General features: G+C 23.9%; 5 protein-coding genes across 5 annotated transcripts; 2 read left to right on the forward strand and 3 right to left on the reverse strand.

The window, feature by feature from the left end:
- Positions 1–7,180: 7,180 nt before the first annotated feature.
- Positions 7,181–8,501, reverse strand: OCT59_029779 (uncharacterized protein; the record flags this gene model as incomplete). Its single annotated transcript, XM_066146201.1, has 9 exons — positions 7,181–7,365; positions 7,444–7,512; positions 7,585–7,653; positions 7,726–7,785; positions 7,856–7,924; positions 8,006–8,047; positions 8,115–8,126; positions 8,216–8,355; positions 8,422–8,501. 9 exons carry the CDS (start codon positions 8,499–8,501, stop codon positions 7,355–7,357), a joined length of 552 nt encoding a protein of 183 aa, XP_065994871.1. The 3' UTR covers positions 7,181–7,354.
- Positions 8,502–12,804: 4,303 nt separating this feature from the next.
- Positions 12,805–13,962, reverse strand: OCT59_029780 (uncharacterized protein; the record flags this gene model as incomplete). Its single annotated transcript, XM_066146202.1, has 8 exons — positions 12,805–12,815; positions 12,893–12,961; positions 13,034–13,102; positions 13,191–13,250; positions 13,321–13,389; positions 13,465–13,506; positions 13,578–13,589; positions 13,908–13,962. 8 exons carry the CDS (start codon positions 13,960–13,962, stop codon positions 12,805–12,807), a joined length of 387 nt encoding a protein of 128 aa, XP_065994872.1.
- A 1,965-nt stretch (positions 13,963–15,927) lies between these two features.
- On the reverse strand, positions 15,928–17,277 carry OCT59_029781 (uncharacterized protein; the record flags this gene model as incomplete). Its single annotated transcript, XM_025318142.2, has 4 exons — positions 16,986–17,277; positions 16,767–16,925; positions 16,178–16,680; positions 15,928–16,080 (listed from the first exon to the last, which is right to left on the reverse strand). Exons 1-4 carry the CDS (start codon positions 17,077–17,079, stop codon positions 15,928–15,930), a joined length of 909 nt encoding a protein of 302 aa, XP_025176850.1. The 5' UTR covers positions 17,080–17,277.
- A 272-nt stretch (positions 17,278–17,549) lies between these two features.
- On the forward strand, positions 17,550–18,327 carry OCT59_029782 (uncharacterized protein). The gene is made up of 3 exons (XM_025332120.2): positions 17,550–17,622; positions 17,700–17,811; positions 17,911–18,327. The coding sequence occupies exons 1-3, from the start codon at positions 17,564–17,566 to the stop codon at positions 18,295–18,297; spliced, it is 558 nt and encodes a 185-aa protein (XP_025176849.1). The 5' UTR covers positions 17,550–17,563; the 3' UTR covers positions 18,298–18,327.
- Positions 18,328–20,301: 1,974 nt separating this feature from the next.
- OCT59_029783 (uncharacterized protein) lies at positions 20,302–21,082 on the forward strand (the record flags this gene model as incomplete). Its single annotated transcript, XM_066146203.1, has 6 exons — positions 20,302–20,393; positions 20,471–20,502; positions 20,578–20,637; positions 20,709–20,771; positions 20,845–20,913; positions 20,985–21,082. 6 exons carry the CDS (start codon positions 20,302–20,304, stop codon positions 21,080–21,082), a joined length of 414 nt encoding a protein of 137 aa, XP_065994873.1.
- Positions 21,083–22,701: the final 1,619 nt, after the last annotated feature.

Genomic DNA, 22,701 nt, shown 5'->3' on the forward strand with positions numbered 1-22,701 from the left:
ATTGGCCATGTCCTCCTAATAACTGCTTCATGAAAATTAATAATAGGTAACGATTAGGTCTGTTAACATGGTATATATATTTAAAATTATTATATTATATTTCAAGAATAATTTTCACTTCTTATGATTAGATATGAAAAAAAATGATATCGAGATATGACTTAATGACATTTAATTCATTATTGCTATTCGTATTTCGTCTAAATTTAAGATCTTTGTGAATTTGAACGACTTTTAATTTTGGTTCTCAATTTAAGGTATTACTCGTTACTCGCTAATAAATTTTTACGAATAATCAATTGTATAATAATATAATAATTTATTTAAAGTGTTAATAAAATGAAATTATTTAAATTACAAACTAAGAGTCTCTATTCTTAGTGTTTAAATGATTCTAAATCAAAATATATATATAAAATAATAAAAAATCGTCAAAATCGTTATTTTGCCGATCTTTAACACAACAAGTGATGTAGTACAATGATTTTTGATCACTGTATTCCCACACTATTCCCAATAATATCGATAGGCGCGATTAACAAGCACATCATCAATTGCAGAATCACAAATCACATGAGATACGATCATTTTTTACTCACGAGTCGCGTCGCGAGTCGCACTTTTTTACTTTATACCATCAGTTTTCTCTAAAAAAAAAAAAAATACTCCCTCTTTTCAGAACATTCTTTCCAAAATGTCCTAGAGTCCGAACATGAGTCATGGCTTCCAAGCTACCTAGTTGTAATGTACAATAGGAGTAATAGGAAGCAGATCTCTGTCATGTAATGCTTGAAAAGCTTATTGTCGTCACCTCATTCAAGCTAAGGTAAGACGAAAGTGCCCTCAATTTTTCTTCTTGCACTTCTTAGCGAAGTCCGTGCGGGTCAAGACAAATTTTTAACGATATTTTCAGCAAAGCTAATATTAAATATTTATTATACTATCTTTATCTTAGACGTACTCCAGTTGGGCAACGTTCTCAACCACCTCCCAACTTTTCCTCCAGAAGTAATAGTGATAATAGTCATATCCTTCCATAAAAAAGAAAGGTGTGAAAGATTTTGAATTAGGTAAAACCCTTGGTGAAGGTTCATACTCTAGCATTACTAGTTTTCTAGATGTGTTCAGGAGACTTTAAAAGAGGTGTGTATTTTTTTATTTGCAAAGTGAGTAACTTCCTAAGCCAAAATTAGGGAGTTCACAAATTTTACTTAGGAGGGTACTGGATTTATTTGCTTGGGTTGGGTAAGGGTGAGCAAATTGGGTAACTCCTAGGAAAATCTAGAACGGATTACTCAATTGAGTCGGGGAGTTCACAAGGTTGACTTAGGAGAATTACCTGCTTTTTCTTTTTATTTTATTTTATTTTTATTTTTATTTTTATTTTTATTTTTTTTATTCCTTTTTTTCTTCTTTTTTTTTCTTTCTTTTTTCTTTTTCTTTTTGTTCACTTGATAACCAACTCAAGCAGACAACATCCTACTTTGTTATTAGTAAAGTCTGCTAATTCTAAAGGAGGAATTGGCTATGTCTTCTTTACCATTAAATAAAAATTTAGCACATTATTAATAATTTTTTCTTTCTAATAACAGATAATAGGTAAATGCAGAGATTTACAATCACTGGTAGAATAAAGAAATTTCAACTTTAAAAGGAATAATATTTGGTAAATAACTAATTTGAAAATTATTCTAAGAACATTATATATCACGCATTTATTTTTTTTCTTTTTTCTAATTAATGGTTTACTAGAGATACTAATTACAAATAAACTAGATAATCATTTATCACTGAGATTAAAAATATTATTGCTTTGGGTGGTGATTCCAGTATGTGGTAAAAGTCCTGTCATTATATTAGTATTAAAAATAAAGTTATTAGATAAATCAACTAAAATCAAAAGATAACATTTTAATAAAAAAAATCATTCAATTTTTTTTTAAAAAAAAAACAAATCACTTAAATATTTGATACTATTGTAATGTAGAAATTTTAAATTCGGACTTAATCTATAAATCTCCATTTGAATTTTTATAAATTTTTATGATTCTGTATATAATCTACTACATAAATTCCTATGGTATATATATATATATATTATATATGTATAATATTTAATATCTTGTAATAAATTAAAATCAAAATAATCTTTGATTAATTGTCCATCTCTAATAAGTTTATATTCAACTTCCAACATATCTTTTTCAAATTCATATAATTGTTTTGTCATATAATTGTTTTGTCACCTCGTCTCTTAATGCAAATCATTAGCCGTCACTTCCATAGCTGAAAATGATTTGACTGTTATATAATGAATTTTTTCAAATTCCAATAATAAAGGTTAAAATGATATCGATGTTGTATCAAAGGAAATAGAAAAAAATATATATTAGAGAAAGATATAAATTATGTAAAGAATTAGTAATATATCTATATTACTTACATTCAGTACTAACATCCCAATAATCACATGATAGTTCTAATGTTTTTGCAAATAAGACATCTTCATTCTACAGGATGATTATGTATTTTCAAGTCTTAATTATCTGACTCGTTGAATTTTCCATTTTTTGTACTTTAGCTGCGAATCCAATTTTTCGTCTTTACCATCTTCTTTAGGTAGATTTGTTCTGTCCATAATTCTTCCAAATGTGATGGAATATGTAATGATACTTGTGACCTTTTCTATCGATATACTTGTCATGTAAAGAAGGATTGAAATTCTAACAATTGCTTTGATAATTCATTTCCATGTACTCCGTTCATTAATAACTAGAGTAGATTAAGAATTCAAACAGCGTTGAAGAAGATCAAGATAAAAACTTTGATTGCTTATAGCTACTTCATACATACCGTGACAGCTTTTCTAACTTATAGCTTAATTATCATAAAAGATTCCCAATGATAATCCATAATATGTCTTATTAAAGCATTGATTAAACATCAACTATTCAAGCAAAAGACATAATCAGCAGATGAAAGACATTGAAATTTGTTGGTTGCTTTACTATTGCATCATGTAATACATCAATACCATATAATTTAATCATTGAAGTTGCAGAATTTTTATCCACTGTGGCTAATTTAATAATCATAGCCATGGCAGGTCTGCAAATATTCACTAATATTGCTTTACTAAACTATCATCTAATAAAAAGAAATTTAATTAGATAAAAAATTATTTAAGACGAAAAAAAGACGCATACTTTGATTACTTTGTTTTTCTACTTTATTAAATCAGAACCTGATTATATTCTATAAGAATTTGCATTGGTGTCAATGCATACATAATAATTAAATTATTTATTATATCAATAAGAGATTTTAAGCCATTTCGGTTTAAAAACTTGTCAAAGAATTCTACTTTATAAAAAAAAAAAAATTGAATATACTGTATGTTATACGTCTTCTTAGAATAATCATATCTGGGCTTGCTTACTTTTATGTACCTAAGAATAAAATGGTCAATTTTAGATCTGTCATTATAGGAGAACCTAATTTTCACAACTTTCAACCAACTTTGATCAATGGAATTTTGACCATTCATTCTCTTTTATTTTCCGTCAGAGATTCGCGAGACTTGATTATTTATTTGATCCATTTATATACAAATAAAATTAATTATCTCATCAGTAATAAAGGGTATATAATTTTAATAATTTTTATATAGATTGAGCAATATAACACATTTTACAGTTTTTGGAATATGGTTTTTTATAATATACTTGTACATTATGGAAAATAATGCTTATGGGAGTTGAACAAATTTTTCTTAAAAAATAAAATTTTAGTTTTTTTTGTCTCATATTTGTACCATAGATCGGCAGATAAAAAAAATAATAAATAATCATTAGATTTTATCTATCTATTTAATTTGCCCTTCGATAATGACATATCAGAATGTCGGTCAGAATAATTTAGTTTATGGTAAAAAAATTAAAAGAAAAATTTTGCTTCAAAGTGGAATGAATGTTACATTAATAATTAATTCAAAATATAAATCACTCATATATGCAAGATTAAATTTATGTTCGCCCTTCGCTCCACTTGGAAAGATAATTAAAGTTCTTCTATTATTTTTTTCTAAAATTTACAATCGAACAATGTAAGTTTTAATGAGTAAAAAAAAATCAATACATACAAAATAATAAAATAATCGTAATATTAAAAAATTGATATAATTTATATCAATTAAACATTTTTTTAAAACATTTTGTGAAACCGTTTAACATCATGTTATTAATTATTATGAGAAATAAACCAATAATCTTAATGTGAAAGTATTTTTATAATGTTGAGCAACGTTAGCTATTTTAATAGGAATACGAAACATTTTTAATTACGGTTTGACCCTGTAAAAAAAGCCAATCCATTCCATCTTTTTTTCGTAAAAGGCTCATATTTCTGGAATTAATAACCTTATATCACGGAATTTATCGAATTATTTACATTTTCCATAAATGGATCTGTGAAAGGCTCAGTTTTTACAGAAATAACGGATAAAATTTTTTATAGGGTGATCGTTATAGCAAACATATCAAGAAGCTTCTGTACGAGATTATTCCTATTTAACAAGTTTTATGTCGATTTATTAATTATTCCATTAAATAAAAGGTTTTCTGTTAAAGCAATAAAGGGAAAAATATTTTTTTATATTTAAAATGATAAATAATTTAGAACTTAAATTATTGAGAGTATAAAATGAATTTCTTAATTCTTATTCGTATAAATTTTTACTGACTATTTTTAAACTACAATAAATCTCCAACCTGTGAGTTAATGATGTAGCCATGAGAGTCAGGCAAATATTTGGTTTACTAAAATATTTATTCTAAAAATAGATAAAGAATATAATTTAAACAGTAAAAAAAAATACTATATACTTTGATTTCCTGTCTTATTTAAATCTTCATGTTATTATGGGTATTTACAAAATAACGAATTAAAAACCTTATTTATTTTAGCTATCGAGGAAAATAAAGTATCAAATTTTAGTATTAAAATCAATTAAAGCTAGGCGTTAAGCATTGTAAGCAATAAACTATTACAGGTCCTCCTTGAATAAGAATTCACATAGTGGAATATTTGGAGTAAATAAAGAGACCAAGTCATTAATTATTAATCATAACTCGTTAATACAGTCATATTATTAAATACCATCTTGTGGGATCTAAGGAAAATAAATACTTGGCAAGACTAAACCGAGCTTCAAGTGTGGGTTTATTAAGGTAGAGATAGGGATAAATAATGATTTTTCAATTTGATTAAATTAGTTTCAACAATTTTTACTTGAAATTTCATATGATCAAAGAATTACTCAGTAGAAAGCTCTTTTAGCTTTCGATATTTGGGGATGGTATTAAGTTGTTGCCTTGCAACTTATGCACCTTGTCCTTTCGCCTTTGTGAATTTACAATTACTCATTGCTTTTAATTCTAGCAACAATTCAAATCTTCAAAGTCATATTGACATATTACAAGAACATTTCCAATTGCGAAATAAATTCCATTTCATCTTTCTTGAACTTATTTTTTAAAACTTCTTCTTCCTACCAATAGCACTCTATCACAACCCAATTTTTTTTCTACTTCAAGAACAAACAAGAAAATAAAATAAATGAAACTATTAAAATTTCTTGTTCAATCATATCAACTGCTTCATCAATCATTCTTTCTAAATTTTTCTACACGGTTCCAGATTATTCTTATCCATATTTTCATTCATTTCTTCTGTAAATTTATTTTGCATAGAGCAATTAAAGCCGAATTTTGCGTTTAAGAAAGTAGAATTCTAGAGAAAGTTGAGTATTGCATTAACAGGTTTATTTGTAATCAATATACATAATGTCGACTAAATTTGATTCAAATGACTCAGACACAAATGACCAGTTATTTCAAACTCAACGAAACATTTTTTTCATAATATTATATTAAAAAATGTTTCACATTAATGCTTTAACAAAAATACTGCAAAAACATTTTTTTCCAAATATTATATTAAAAAAACAAACGTTTTGTAACGTTTTTTCAATATTTTAATAAAAATGTTGTAAAAATGTTTTTATATTAAAAAAAAAATGTTTTACGATGTTTTTTATATTTAATAAAAATATATGAAATAAACCATATTTTTTTTTTTGGTCAACCAAACAGATAATTTGCCGATATAACCTGACTTAACCTGATCTGAAAAAAAAAATTCGCAAATGAATTCATGAACTTTTAAATAAAAATTTTCAAATTTAAGCCACGCAAATCTTGTTTAACCGCCAAAAATATTTCTGTATTTATTGTAGGCCATCTTTATTTTCATAATGGAAATCAAAAATGTATAATAAAAAAAATATCTTGTTGTTACTTTGAGTGATGATATGCTAAATCTTATTATCATAATATATAAATGAATATAATATCATAATTACGCAATGCGAATATAATTTATTAATATTGAATTGTAATGTAAAATTTAAATATGTTATCTGTGACATTAGAGAATATTATTACAAATTTAATAAGTTTAAAAATAACATAGCAATTATTAATTTAATAATAATTTAAAATAAAATGTACTGTTAATATTTATCAAATTCAATAATATAACAAACTAATAAAAATCTTTGGCACAATTCTATGAATAAAAAAAGTAATTAGCAAATAATAATAATAATAATAACTGAAATTGCCAAGTTAGAGAGAAACTTAAATTTTACATTGTATATTTACAATTAAAAGTCTTTTTACGTGTTATTCTGCGAATAATGAGGATAATGAATCAATATAAAATTACTGATATTTTTATTATTTTTAGCAATGAATAAGTATTAAAAATTTCTTGTTGGGGAGAATATACTGTACATTCTTTTTAATGCAAAAGATTAACAGAAGTATATATTGGGAAAGTGTATATCTCATACTATAATAATTAAAGCAGTTTATATTTATTAACAGCCCACTTGGCGGTTCTATTCTCTAATCCTTCATTATATGTGTCCATGTCCTCCATGACTTTTCATGCAAACTTACGGATGGTCATTACAGGATTACAGGAACGACAATATCACAATAAGAACTTCTGGAACCTGTATTAATAAATCGACAAAATTATAACTGTATATCCAGGAATTTTATATATTTTAATGTAATATTTATACGAACCAATTAAATAACATTAATTCATAATAAACAGATATCAATAATAATAAAATAATAATATAATTTATTCAGTGTTAAAAAATGAATTATTCAAATTACAAACTAATAATCTACTCTATTCTTAGTGTTTAAATAATTCTGGATAAGAAAAATATGAATAATAATTGTAAAATATAATTGTTGAAAAAAATTTGTAAAGTAATTTAGAATCCATCTATTTAAAAAAAAAAAAATTAGTTCATTATTCGTAAAAGAGTCTAAACTCTTTAAATATAAAACATATTATAATTACCATCAAGAATTTCCAATTCATCTTGTTCTTCTGAATGAAGATTTGGATTATTATATATTGCATCTTCATCTATAAAAAAATAAAATAATTAGAAATTGATTAAATTGATTACAAGATTTTATTATTTTATAAATCATATACCATCAATATAATCAATGTTATGCTTATTTACTTGCTGTATAATTTTTATTTTATTATCATTTTGAATATCTATAAAAATTAATTATTATTATTAAAATTACAATTTGTATATTTAATCGTAATTAGTATGATTTTACTTACAATTATTATTTGAATTTATTTGCATATCTTCAAATACTTCAGATAATTTTTTATCGTCATCTAATCATTAATAAAAAGTTAACAATTTTTTTCAAAGAATATAACTTTAAAATTAATAGTAATTGTTCACCTTTAATTATATTACTTGATTTTGATGTATTAGATGTTTTACTAACATCCTTGTCATTAAAATCATCAACTAAATGGATTAATTAATAAACCAAAACGGTTATTAGTATTATCGTTATCGAATTTAAAAATATTTCAATAAAATACTTACTATTATAAGGGATATTATAGCTATAAGGTTTACTATGAAATGCTTTATAATCATTATGTTAGCCAAATACTTTAAATTTAACTCAGTATAAAATAATAATAATATATACCCTCTTGTTCTTCTGTTTATTAGTTCAAATGAGATATTTAAAATTAATGTTAGATTGTTTGTAATATGCAAAACATAATGTATATTTGTGTCTTCTCATACCTTCAGTTGCATTTTTTGGTTCAGGTAGATTTTTAAATTGATAAACTTTACTTGTAAATAATCTGCTACTTGTATTGCTATTTTCAAAATTATCTATTTCATTTACTTTTGAAATAGTATTTGCTTTTGGTTTAGATAATCTAGTTTTTTCAATTAATTTTTCAATTATGCTTTTATTTTTTTTTAATTCATTTTGATAATTTAACCTATTCATTTCAACTATTTTATTAACAAGAGTATTAATATCAGGCCTTTTTGTTGAATCAGCATCCCAACATTGTTCCATTAATTTTTTATATTCTAAAGGAGTTCCTGGTACTATTTTTGGCCTCATTCCATTTATTATATTCATTGCAAGATAATAATCATTTTCAAAATTAATAAAAGGTGGTTGTCCGGATGAGATTTCCCACATAAGCATACCAATACTATAGACATCAGACGCAAAAGAATACTCCATTTTTACAATAACTTCGGGAGCTATATAAGGAAGATTTCCATATATACTATTTAATGGTTTATCAGCTGGTCCACAAAATCCAAAATCACTGATTCGGAACTGTTGAACAAATTGACCAAATAATATGTTTCCGGAATGTAAATCTCTATGAATTGCATTTTCTCGACGGATTTGACAAAGTGCATTAGTAATAGATTTAATTATTTGAATTCTTTCTTTCCATGTAAGTTTATTATGATTTTGTTGTAAATATTCTCTTAAATTTATACCAAAACGACACATTACAAGCATATAATTTTCATTTGATGGATTTTTTGTTAAACCATAACATTCAACAACTTGTGAATATTTGTTACTTATAGATAAATGAGATTTACCCTATGAAAGTTAATGCATATTAATATAAAAGAATTTTGAATCATCATTTTCAAATAATTTTAAATTACATACCTCTTCAAACCAACTTCTATTAGCACTTTCAACATTTTCTAACTTTTTGAGTATTACTTTTTGCCTTCCAAATCTTTTTAGTTGTTTTTCTTTTGAATCCCATTCATCATAACTTCCATCAATCCAATCTGCCGTATAAATTTCAGAGCATCCACCTTTAGTTAAATAATTAATATTTTGTAAATTATTATATGGAATCCATTCTACTATTTTATTTAGATTAAGTGTTTCTATTTGACATTGCTGTATTAAATTATCAATATCATTATTTCCAGATGTCCAATTTGAAAAATTCGATTTTAAATAATTTCGAACACAATGTTCACAGTATAACGTAGCTAAACATTCATCATGACAATTTTCACAAATTCTTTTTGTTCCTTCATTTTCAAAAAGTTTATAATAATCAAAATCTTTATTTAACTCTTTTATTGCATATGATTTTTCATTTTTTGTAAGAGATTTATCAGCAAGAATAGTTTTTTTCGTAAATTCAAATTGTTTGTCTAAGGTATTTTGGATATTATAATCTATTAATGAATATGCTCTATTGTACGCAGTAAAAACTATGTCGTTTCGAATAGAAGTCATGATGAACAATTTTTTAGAAAATAATAACGTTAGCTTGTAAAATTTAATGAGGAAAAAGAGCGGCGGAAATTTTATAATTCAAACATTCCATTATTTATAAAAACAAATATGTTATGTAACTCACATGAGGATGGATCGTCATTTACTACCCGGTAGGAAAAGATTTAATGGGTGTCAAAAAATATAAATAATATTCATTTTAATGTTTCACGGAGGTAAATTAGTCTAAAAAAATCAAAATTTCTTCGCTGGAACGGCCAACATAATTCTAATTAATTTGTGTCTTTATTTTAGGTAGCGTGTGAACGAAATCAGTACAAGAATGTAAACCGTTCGATAACAATTTCTCAACGTATCGTAGAATTTTTTATGCAATAAAATTATAGCGTATATTTTTATTCATACAAATTATTGATCATTGACTGACTGAATCGCTCACAAAATCAAAAAAAAAAAGTGATTAATAACGTTTTTTATAAGAAAATTCGATTTATAATTTGGTAAGAAATTTATTTCTATTTATTTTTTAATGTAGAAATAAAAAAACTATATAATTTAAGTCTATTCACGTTTTAAAAATAAAATTGTTCATAGAAATCACATAAAGTGTTTTTTTTTCACGCTTTAAAATTTACATACTAATACTTTACATACTAATACAACTTTTTTTTAAAATCAAAAAAAAAAAAACGTTCAAAATTTTAAAATAATCATTACCACCTATAATCAATAATAAATTATTATAATTCATTAAAATCAATTTTTTGTATAGATAAAACTTCGCCATCATCAAAATTAATTTTGCTTAATTGCCAAAAAATTCTTCTTAAACCAAAATCAAGTACAGCCATACTTATTGTAACCCATCTTAATATCAATAATGGAAATTCTTCCTAAATAAAAAGATAAAAAGTAATATTAAATTTTATTATTTTTAAAGAAATATATGTATAAAAAATTTATATTTATATAAAATAACCTGATTTGTAGTCATTTTGAGTGACGATAAACTATAATGAAACAAAGTGTAGTTAGGGGATGGCCAGAAAGACGTCATTTTCAAAGGGGGAGAGGGGTTAAGACCATGATGTTACACATTTCCATTTTTAGACACTTATAGTTAATATAATTCTGGCCGGAATTTTGCATTTCCTAAAATGGATGATGACATAAATCCTAAAATTTAAATTACGTCATTTCTAGCCGGGAAATATATTATTTTATATAGTTTATATCATATTAGTATAGTCTATTATTTATAATGTAGTTTATAGTATAATGTGGCGTAAATAACAATAATAAAAAAAATCAACAAAATGTTAAAAAAATCAAAAAAAGAAAAAGAAATTATAATAGAAAATATAGTTAGTAATCATAGCTTAGTTATTAATATGCCATATAATGAAACGTGAGGTATACTCATAGACCAGATCTGTATAATTTGTAATATTATTGTTTTTTAAATAGTTTATTTGTTTTTAGTGCTTAGATTAGTTTTTAGTATTAGCTTTTGTTAATACATCCATAATTGATATGGAGTTAGTAGGTAGTATTTTATACTATGATTTGCTTCGAAAGCTTATAAATTGTACTGCGCAATAAATAAATTAAGAATAAAAAAAAAATAGTATAATGTGGCGTATGGCTTAGCGAGAACCAATTATGGCTGTGATGGGCGATTCGTACGATTTGACCGGAAGACGAGTCGTACTTTGGACGAGTCGGACAATGGGCGAGTTGGCCAAAGAACTAATCGTCCCAAATTTCGAGCAATATTTAAGGGAAGAGTTTTCGCAGGGGTTTCAGGGGCAGTGATTTTTCGGTTATTAACACTTAGATAGTACCTTGGGAATATTACAGAGTGCCGGCAGAGGCAGTAATATTGTGAATTCTTTTGTATTTGTTAATAAAGAACCCGCTGATCACTCCAATTTTTATAAATTTCGTTATTGTTTTTATTGTCAATTTATTTTCGATTGTTACACATTCGATAAAAAATACACTGTTTATAGTTTTATTGCTAATTGTTGCCGAACCCTGCCAATTTCTTACGATTTACTCTGATTGTCGTCTATTGTTGACCGAATCCTGTAAATTAACCCTCACAAATTTCCTTTCGACCCGCACAAATCGGTGGTAACGCCATCCCTTTACCACTGAACACCCCATAAATAAATTTCTTATTTAGAATTTCAAAATTATTATCATGTAAGAATTGTTGTTGTTTCTGTTGTTGCTGTAATTGTTATTGATGAAATAAATCTAATAATTCATAAAATCTTTGTCCGATACAATTGTAATTGATGAATTATAAAAATCTTTTAATATTTAGAGTTTGGAATCGATTAAGGTTAATCGATTAATTAATCGACTAAGACGGTTAATCGATTAAAATTATCAACCCATAATTCTGGTCAAATTATCTAATGCGGCCCAGAGCTGTGAATTTTTGGTCACGTGTTCTCCGAACTTGGAAGAATTTGTATTAATTTTTTAATGATAATAATAATAAACAAGACTTTCCTATAACTAAATGTATGATCAAAAACAATTTGGTGCAATCTGCGGTCAAAAAAAAAAATTTTTTAATATTTTAATATTAATCGATTATTAATCGATTAAGGTTTTTTTGGTCGGTTCCAACCTCTATTAATATTATTGTTGATGATTTAGTTAATGTAGAACAAACCAGAACATTATTTATTTCAACATCACGCAAATATAATTTTGACGTTAACGAAATAATTAATTTCATTATATATCCACTCGGTAATAACATAATTTTTCTGTATTAATAAGTCGGCAAAATTATAACTGTATATCCAGGAATTTATATAGTATTCTAACATACAGTAATATTTATATGAACTGATTAAATAACATTAAATTTGATTTTTAATTCATAATAAACAAATTTCAATAATAATAATAATATAATTTATTCAGTGTTAAAAAATGAATTATTCAAATTACAAACTAAGAGACTTACTAGTTATTACTCTATTCTTAGTGTTTAAATAATTCTGAATAAGAAAAATATGAATAATAATTGTAAAATATAATCGTTGAAAAAAATTTGTAAAGTAATTTAGAATCCATCTAAAAAAAAAATTAGTTCATTAATTGTAAAAGAGTCTAAACATTAACTCTTTAAATATAAAACATATTATAATTACCATCAGGAATTTCCAATTCATCTTGTTCTTCTGAATGAAGATTTGGATTATTATATATTGCATCTTCATCTATAAAAAAATAAAATAATTAGAAATTGATTAAATTGATTACAAGATTTTATTATTTTATAAATCATATACCATCAATATAATCAATGTTGTGCTTATTTACTTGCTGTATAATTTCTATTTTATTATCATTTTGAATATCTATAAAAATTATTGTTATTATTAAAATTACAATATTATTAAAATTACAATTTGTATATTTAATCGTAATTAGTATGATTTTACTTACAATTATTATTTGAATTTATTTGCATATTTTCAAATACTTCAGATAATTTTTTATCGTCATCTAATCATTAATAAAAAGTTAACAATTTTTTTCAAAGAATATAACTTTAAAATTAATAGTAATTGTTCACCTTTAATTATATTACTTGATTTTGATGTACTAGATGTTTTACTAACATCCTTGTCATTAAAATCATCAACTAAATGGATTAATTAATAAACCAAAACAGTTATTAGTATTATCGAATTTAAAAATATTTCAATAAAATACTTACTATTATAAGGGATATTATAGCTATAAGGTTTACTATGAAATGCTTTATAATTATTATGTTAGTCAAATACTTTAAATTTAACTCAGTATAACTAAAATAATTATAATAGATACCTTCTTGTTCTTCTGTTTATTAGTTTAAAAGATATTTAAAATTAATGTTAGATTGTTAGTAATATGCAAAACATAATGTATATTTGTGTCTTCTCATACCTTCAGTTGCATTTTTTGGTTCAGGTAGATTTTTAAATTGATAAACTTTACTTGTAAATAATCTGCTACTTGTATTGTTATTTTCAAAATTATTTATTTCACTTATTTTTGAAATAGTATTTGTTTTTGGTTTAGATAATCTAGTTTTTTCAATTAATTTTTTAATTATGCTTTTATTTTTTTTTAATTCATTTTGAAAATTTAATCTATTCATTTCATCTATTTTATCACCTAGAGTATCAATATCAGGTCTTTTTGTTGGATCAGCATCCCAACATTGTTCCATTAATTCTTCATATTCTAAAGGAGTTCCCGGTACTATTTTTGGCCTCATTCCATTTATTATATTCATTGCAAGATAATAATCATTTTCAAAATTAATAAAAGGTGGTTGTCCGGATGAGATTTCCCACATAAGCATACCAATACTATAGACATCAGACGCAAAAGAATACTCCATTTTTACAATAACTTCGGGAGCTATATAAGGAAGATTTCCATATATACTATTTAATGGTTTATCAGCTGGTCCACAAAATCCAAAATCACTGATTCGGAACTGTTGAATCAATTGACTAAATAATATGTTTCCGGAATGTAAATCTCTATGAATTGCATTTTCTCGATGGATTTGATGAAGTGCATCAACAATAACATTAATTATTTGAATTCTTTCTTTCCATTTAAGTTTATTATGATTTTGTTGTAAATATTCTCTTAAATTTATATCCAAACGACTAATTACAAGCATATAATTTTCATTCGATGGATTTTTTGTTAAACCATAACATTCAACAACTTGAGCATATTTGTTACTTATAGATAAATGAGATTTACCCTATTAAAATTAATGCATATTAATATAAAAGAATTTTGAATCATCATTTTCAAATAATTTTAAATTACATACCTCTTCAAACCAACTTCTATTAGCACTTTCAACATTTTCTAACTTTTTGAGTATTACTTTTTGCCTTCCAAATCTTTTTAGTTGTTTTTCTTTTGAATCCCATTCATCATAACTTCCATCAATCCAACTTGCCGTATAAATTTCAGAGCATCCACCTTTAGTTAAATAATTAATATTTTGTAAATTATTATATGGAATCCATTCTACTATCCTATCTGGTTCAATTGTTTCCATTTGACATTGTTGTATTAAATTATCAATATCATTATTTCCAGATGTCCAATTTGAAAAATTCGATTTTAAATAATTTCGAACACAATGTTCACAAAATAACGTAGCTAAACATTCATCATGACAATTTTCACAAATTCTTTTTGTTCCTTCATTATAAAGAAGTTTATAATAATCAGAATCTTTATTTAACTGTTTTATTGCATATGATTTTTCATTTTTTGTAAGAGATTTGTCAGCAAGAACAGTTTTTTTCCTAAATTCGCATTGTTTATCTATAGTATTTTGAATATTATAATCTGTTAATGCATATGCTCTATTGTACGCAGTAAAAACTATGTCGTTTCGAATAGAAGTCATGATGAACAATTTTTTTTTTAAAAATAATAACGTTAGCTTGTAAAATTTAATGAGGAAAAAGAGCGGCGGAAATTTTATAATTCAAACATTCCATTATTTATAAAAACAAATATGTTATGTAACTCACATGAGGATGGATCGTCATTTACTACCCGGTAGGAAAAGATTTAATGGGTGTCAAAAAATATAAATAATATTCATTTTAATGTTTCACGGAGGTAAATTAGTCTAAAAAAATCAAAATTTCTTCGCTGGAGCGGCCAACATAATTCTAATTAATTTGTGTCGTTATTTTAGGTAGCGTGTGAACGAAATCAGTACAAGAATGTAAACCGTTCGATAACAATTTCTCAACGTATCGTAGAATTTTTTTTGCAATAAAATTATAGCGTATATTTTTATTTATACTAATATTCAGTTATTGCTCATTGACTGACTGAATCGCTCACAAAATAAAAAAAAAAGTGATTAATAACGTTTTTTATAAGAAAATTCGATTTATAATTTGGTAAGAAATTTATTTCTATTTATTTTTAATGTAGAAATAAAAAAAACTATATAATTTAAGTCTATTCACGTTTTAAAAATAAAATTGTTCATAGAAATCACATAAAGTGTTTTTTTTTTCACGCTTTAAAATTTACATACTAATACTTTACATACTAATACAACTTTTTTTTTAAATCAAAAAAAAAAAAAAACGTTCAAAATTTTAAAATAATCATTACCACCTATAATCAATATAAATTATTATAATTCATTAAAATCAATTTTTTGTATAGATAAAACTTCGCCATCATCAAAATTAATTTTGCTTAATTGCCAAAAAATTCTTCTTAAACCAAAATCAAGTACAGCCATACTTATTGTAACCCATCTTAATATCAATAATGGAAATTCTTCCTAAAATAAAAAGATAAAAAAGTAATATTAAATTTTATTATTTTTTAAAGAAATATATAAAAAAAAATATACATATATGTATATATATATATAATACCTGATTTGTAGTCACTTTGAGTGACGATAAACTATAATGAAACCAAAGTGAAGTTACCACTGCACAACAACCCCATAAAATAAATTTCTTATTTAGATATTCAAAATTATCATGTAAGAATTGTTGTTGTTGTTGTTGATGTTGTTGTTGCTGTAATTGTTGTTGATGAAATAAATCTAATAATTCATCTATAACAAAATAAGCGGTAACAATATTACTAACAGACCCAAGAAAAAATAAACCTAAACAAAGATGCTGTATTGTATCATTACACATAACTTTGATCCAAAAATCTTTATCCGATATAGTTGTAATTAATGAATTATAAAAATCTTTTAATATTATTGTTGATGATTTAGTTAATGTAGAACAAACCAGAACATTATTTATTTCAACATCACGCAAATATAATTTTGACGTTAACGAAATAATTAATTTCATTATATATCCACTCGGTAATAACATAATTAAAATTATTATACAAGTTATAATAAATCGAATATCTAATTAAATGGAATAAAATAAATATAAATATTTTTTTTTTAAAAAAAAATACATGATAATAGAGATAATATTTTTGAACAATTACCTAGTCGAGTCATAACATTTCCGAATTTTGAATTTTGTTTAACGATATAACGGAAATTACAAAGAGTGCATGTATCTAATTCCCTTCTATTTGACCCATTCGACACTAATCTTTTTCTCCACTGCATCAAACAAGTTCTATGAACATACTTTACCGTACCTTCAATAAATAAAATATATTAAATTTTTTTTTTTTAAAAAAAAAATAATCGTTATTTACCTTTACATTTACAAGGGGCAATAAAAGAATTTGGTTCATCACTGCGACAAATACGACATGTAGGATATAAATTTTTATTTTGTGGTAATATCATGATCAACCACCCCTTGATAATCCAACGCTTAAAAACGTGAAAATTATGAAAAATATAAAAAAATCAACATGAAAAAAATTTCGAAAAAAGAAAAATTTTACCTCAAAGAATTAACGTTATAAAATATTTTTTTGTTTTTTATAATAAAATTCGTAACGAAATCTAATGAATTATTAAGATTACAAAGTAAATTTACGATAAAAAAAGGTCAATTTTTTATAAAAGGTTTATAAAGGATCCGCTGACCATACTTAATATAATTTTGGTTTAAATAATTACAAGGGGCTTATTTATTTAGTATCATAAACGTGTGACCAATCATTTAGGGTCATACAATAACAGATAATGTAAATAAATGGAATAAATAACTGTGTTATGTCGATCTGTGATATAAGAAGGTGGTAATGATGACGTCTAAACGCCTCAATCAAAATTGATTTTTTTTTTTTTTGATTTTCTTTTAAACTTTCGATTTTATGTCACAATGTCATTACCAAATGAACTTTTAATTGGCATATTTACTAAATTGTTTTATGAATCCAGGTAATTAATTCAAATTTTTTTTTTCTTCTTATATTTTACTTATGGTATTTATCGAAAATTAATTTTTATTTAAAAAGCATAAAGCAATTTTTAAATTTAAGAATAATATGTAAGCGATGGAATCAAATTATTCCAATCGTTTTCATTGATGAAATTAAATCTTTTTACGAAAATAAATTAAAATGTCGTGTATGTAATTTTTTTTTAATATCTTACAATTACAATCTTTTTTTATGAAATAATTTTTTTTTTAAAAAAAAATGAATAATTTTCTTTTTTATTTTTTAGATCATATCAATATATAATGGAATTCCATTCTTCGTACAATCATCATATACAATAAATTTTTCATCATATAATCCTTTAACACAAACTTTCCTTTTAAAATTCAACAACAAAAATCGTAAATTACCGAATATATTAAAACATGATTTACTTAGTTCAAGTATTTTTTTATATAATTTATATACTGGTAAATTAGTATTTATAGATAAAATAATTGATGATGAATTTACTGGAATAAATCATTGTATATGTATAAATATTAAGAATTATGATATAAATAATGATTTAAAAAATATTAATTTAGAAGATGAGAAAATTTTTATTGAAGGAATTCTTGTTCATGGAAATTTGTTATCTAAAATATTAAATTGTGATTTAATAATAAATTAAACTTTTGATAAACTTTTTTAATGTGATGAGAAAATTTTTTGATTTCGTTCAATTAATTATAAAACTCTAAACCTACAATTTTGAAGGTAAAACAAGCGTTTCCAACAATTATTTTCTAAAGTGATATTTTGAATTGTTTGATTTTGAAGTAAAAATTTAGCAATTAAATTATGATTAATTTTGACAATGATATGGATTATAAAACTCATTTGGTTATAGATGACGTTTTAAATTTGAACATTTGAGTGTTTCACGTATGAAAAATTATAAAATATGTTTTAAGGCGTGGATAATATAAAATTATTCTATCAACTTCTATTTCAAAAAAAATAAATTAGCACTTTTGTGGTACAGTACAATCAATAAATAATATTTGTTCAATGAACGAACATTTTTGATGTTACACGACATATTTGTCTATACAATACAATAACGAAATGATTTACTCCACCCATTCTTTTTAAATCATTATAATTTTTTTTTTAATTAAATTTTTTTAAAGTTCATCATGACTGAAATTCGAAAAGAATTAGTCAGTAATGTAATGAATAAAGCATATTCATTAACAGATTATAATATTCAAAATACCCTAGATAAACAATACGAATTTAAAAAAAAAACTGTTCTTGCTGATAAATCTCTTACAAAAAATGAAAAATCATATGCAATAAAAAGGTTAAATAAAGATTCTGATTATTATAAACTTCTTTATAATGAAGGAACAAAAAGAATTTGTGAAAACTGTCATGATGAATGTTTAGCTACGTTATACTGTGAACATTGTGTTCGAAATTATTTAAAATCAAATTTTTCAAATTGGACATCTGGAAATAATGATATTGATAATTTAATACAACAATGTCAAATGGAAACAATTAACCCAGATAGGATAGTAGAATGGATCCCATATAATAATTTACAAAATATCAATTATTTAACTAGAGGTGGATGCTCTGAAATTTATACGGCAGTTTGGACTGATGGACGTTATGATGAATGGGATTCAAAAGCAAAACAATTAGAAAGATTTGGAAGGAAAAGAGTAATACTCAAAAAGTTAGAAAATGTTGAAAGAGCTAATAGAAGTTGGTTTGAAGAGGTATGTAATTTAAAATTATTTGAAAATAAAATAATCTATATGATAATATCCATTATTTTTTATAGTGTAAATCTCATTTATCTATAAGTAGCAAATGTGGTCAAGTTGTTCAATGCTATGGTATAACAAAAAACCCATCGGATGGAAACTATATGCTTGTAATGCAACATATGGATATAAATTTAAGAGAATATTTACAACAAAATCATAATAAACTTATATGGAAGGAAAGAATTCAAATAATTCATATTATTACTTTTGCACTTTTTTCCGTTCATCAAGAAAATGCAATTCATAGAGATTTGCATTCTGGAAATATATTATTTGCTACTATATCTCAGATATTCGAAATTAGTGATTTTGGATTTTGTGGACCAGCCGATAAACCATTAAATAGTATATATGGAAATCTTCCTTATATTGCACCAGAAGTTATTTGTGGGAAACAAACTACTTTTGCATCTGATATTTATAGTATTGGCATGCTTATGTGGGAAATTTCATCAGGACAATCACCTTTTATTAATTTTGAAAATGATTGTGAACTTGCGCTAAAAATAATAAATGGAATGAGACCAAAAATAGTACTAGGAACTCCTTTAGAATATAAAGAATTAATGGAACAATGTTGGGATGCTGATCCAACAAAAAGGCCCGATATTGATACTCTTGATGACAAAATAGGAGAAATGAATAGATTAAATTATCAAAATGAATTAAAAAAAAATAAGAGTATAGTTAAAAAATTATTTGAAAAAATCGTATTATCTAAATCAAAAGCAAATACTGCTCCAAAAATAAATGAAATAAGTAATTTTGAAAACAACAATACAAGTAGCAGATTATTTACAAGTAAAGTTTATCAATTTAAAAATCTACCCGAACCAAAAAATGCAACTGAAGGTATGAATAGACATATATCTTGTATTATATTTTCAAAGATACTAACATTGTTTTTAAATTACCATTTGTTTAAATTAAACAGAAGAACAAGAAGGTACATTATCTATTATTATTATTTATATTTAATTTAATTTAAGTATTCAACTAATATAATTATAAAGCATTTCACAGTAAAACCTATAATTATAACATTCCTTATAATAGTAAGTATTATAAAATATTTTTTTTTTAAAAAATAAAATAACTTTAATAATAATTCAACTAATTATTTCATATAGTTGATAATTTTATTAACAAAAATAATGATAACGCATCAAAATCAATTAACATAATTGAAGGTAAATAATTTTTAATTATGAATTTTAAAGTTTTACTTTTTTGAAAGAATTTATTATTTTTTAAAAATCAGACGATAACAAAGAATTATCTGAAGTGACTGAAATTATACAGATAAATTATTCAAATAGTAATAGTAAGTAAAATCATTCCAATTATGATTAATTATAAAATCGAGTCTTTTTTTTTGAATGATAAATATTTTATAGATGTTCAAAATGATTATAAAAAAGAAATCATACAACAAGTAAAGAAGCATAATTTTGATTATATTGATGGTATATGATTATTATTTAATAATAATATTTTTTATAATCAGTTTCTAATTATTTTATTTTATTTTTTATAGACGAAAATGAAATCTATAATAATCCAAATCTTCATTCGGAAGAACAGGATGAATTAGTAATTCCTGATGGTAATTATAATTTAAATAATTATGTTTAAAATTTATTATTTAGAATTACTTATAATACAGTAACTGTTTTTTCAATACAGATGGATTCTAAATTATTTTATTAAATCTCAAGATTCTATTTATTATTTATAGTATATTCTGAATTATTTATTTAAACACTAAGAATAGAGTAACAATAAATCTCTTAGTTTGTAATTTGAATAATTCATTTATGAATAAGAAGTATCATCATGTTATTATTTGTAAAAAATGTGTTACGTTACATCTGATGATTATAATCTGAAAAGTGTTAAAGATCAATATTAAAGTTGATTTGGGAATCAGGCCATATAATACGTAAAACACATAATAAGCGGGAATAATCTGTTTAATTTAGAAGAATTTTATTCGTATAAGACTAACAAATTATTAATATTGATTCAGTATAATTCATTGTTTGTTTAGTACTTTAATTTTATTCATAAAAAATCACGTCAAATCATTAGTTTATTCACATTATCGAATTTGGTAAATACTAATAATTGAATTAGGCTTCCAATAATTTATTAAGTCTATAACGTTATTCTATAATATCACTGAATTTTAAGTTTGTGAAATAAATAATGTTCAATCATGTTAAATGTCTAATTATGTCTATCACTTAAATATTATTTTGATATTAGCAGCTTTGGTCAAACGTGAAAAAAATAAACCTGTTCAGAATTATTTTATTTAAATAGGCGGATATATTAAATTTTTCTTTTTTTACAGTAGAACAAATAAAAACAAATTAAACAAATTAAACTTCATCGTCAGTACTAGTTTATAAACAAGTAAATACAATTTTACTAATTAATTGATTGAACAATATTATGTTATACATAACAATTCTTCGATTATATGAATGGTAAAATTCTTTTTTTCACGCGAACCTAGAACGAATTAGTTCTTTACTTATATTTGTTCATCCTTGTGAAATTTTCTTCGTTATTATTTTTTTCTCTAACCAAATTTACCTTTTCATGATAGTTGCATATTGGATAAATTAATAAATTATACTATCGATTCATCAACATTATATATTATTATTTGAATTTATTTGCATATTTTCAAATAATTTGAATAATTTAATCGTGAATTAACTTAAAGTCTCAAGTGAGACGACTACAACTCTCCGGATTTCAATTTATAATTTATCATGTTCAATTTAATTGACAACCAAAAGATTAAAAGAGAAAACTATCAAAAAAATAAAGATCTATAATCAAAGAATTTTAATTGGATACATTAAGTCATCATGTAATCAAATATGAGCAATACATATGCTGACGTCAAGAAAATTAAGATCGTGATTTCGAAAAATTGAAACTGATCCATAGTTCAATTTTCTCAGCCAGATTTGATAAATTTGTTACTCCCCAAAAAAAAATTATCAAAGATTATCCGTCTTCTAATAAATTAGAGTATAAAATTAATATCTGCTTAAAATAAATCTAATGTAATGCTTTAAATTAATGAAATATTTTGTAATAAAATATATTATCACAAGAAACTAGTATTAATAATAAATTGGTATTGTTTTCTTTTTCGAGAAAAAAGATTTTGTAACCTTTCTTTCTATGTGAGAAATAAAATTTGATTAAGATGATGCAATCCGATCAGTGATTCC

This window comes from Rhizophagus irregularis, chromosome 9 (genome assembly GCF_026210795.1).
Source record: "Rhizophagus irregularis chromosome 9, complete sequence".
NCBI classification, from domain to species: Eukaryota; Fungi; Glomeromycota; class Glomeromycetes; order Glomerales; family Glomeraceae; genus Rhizophagus; species Rhizophagus irregularis.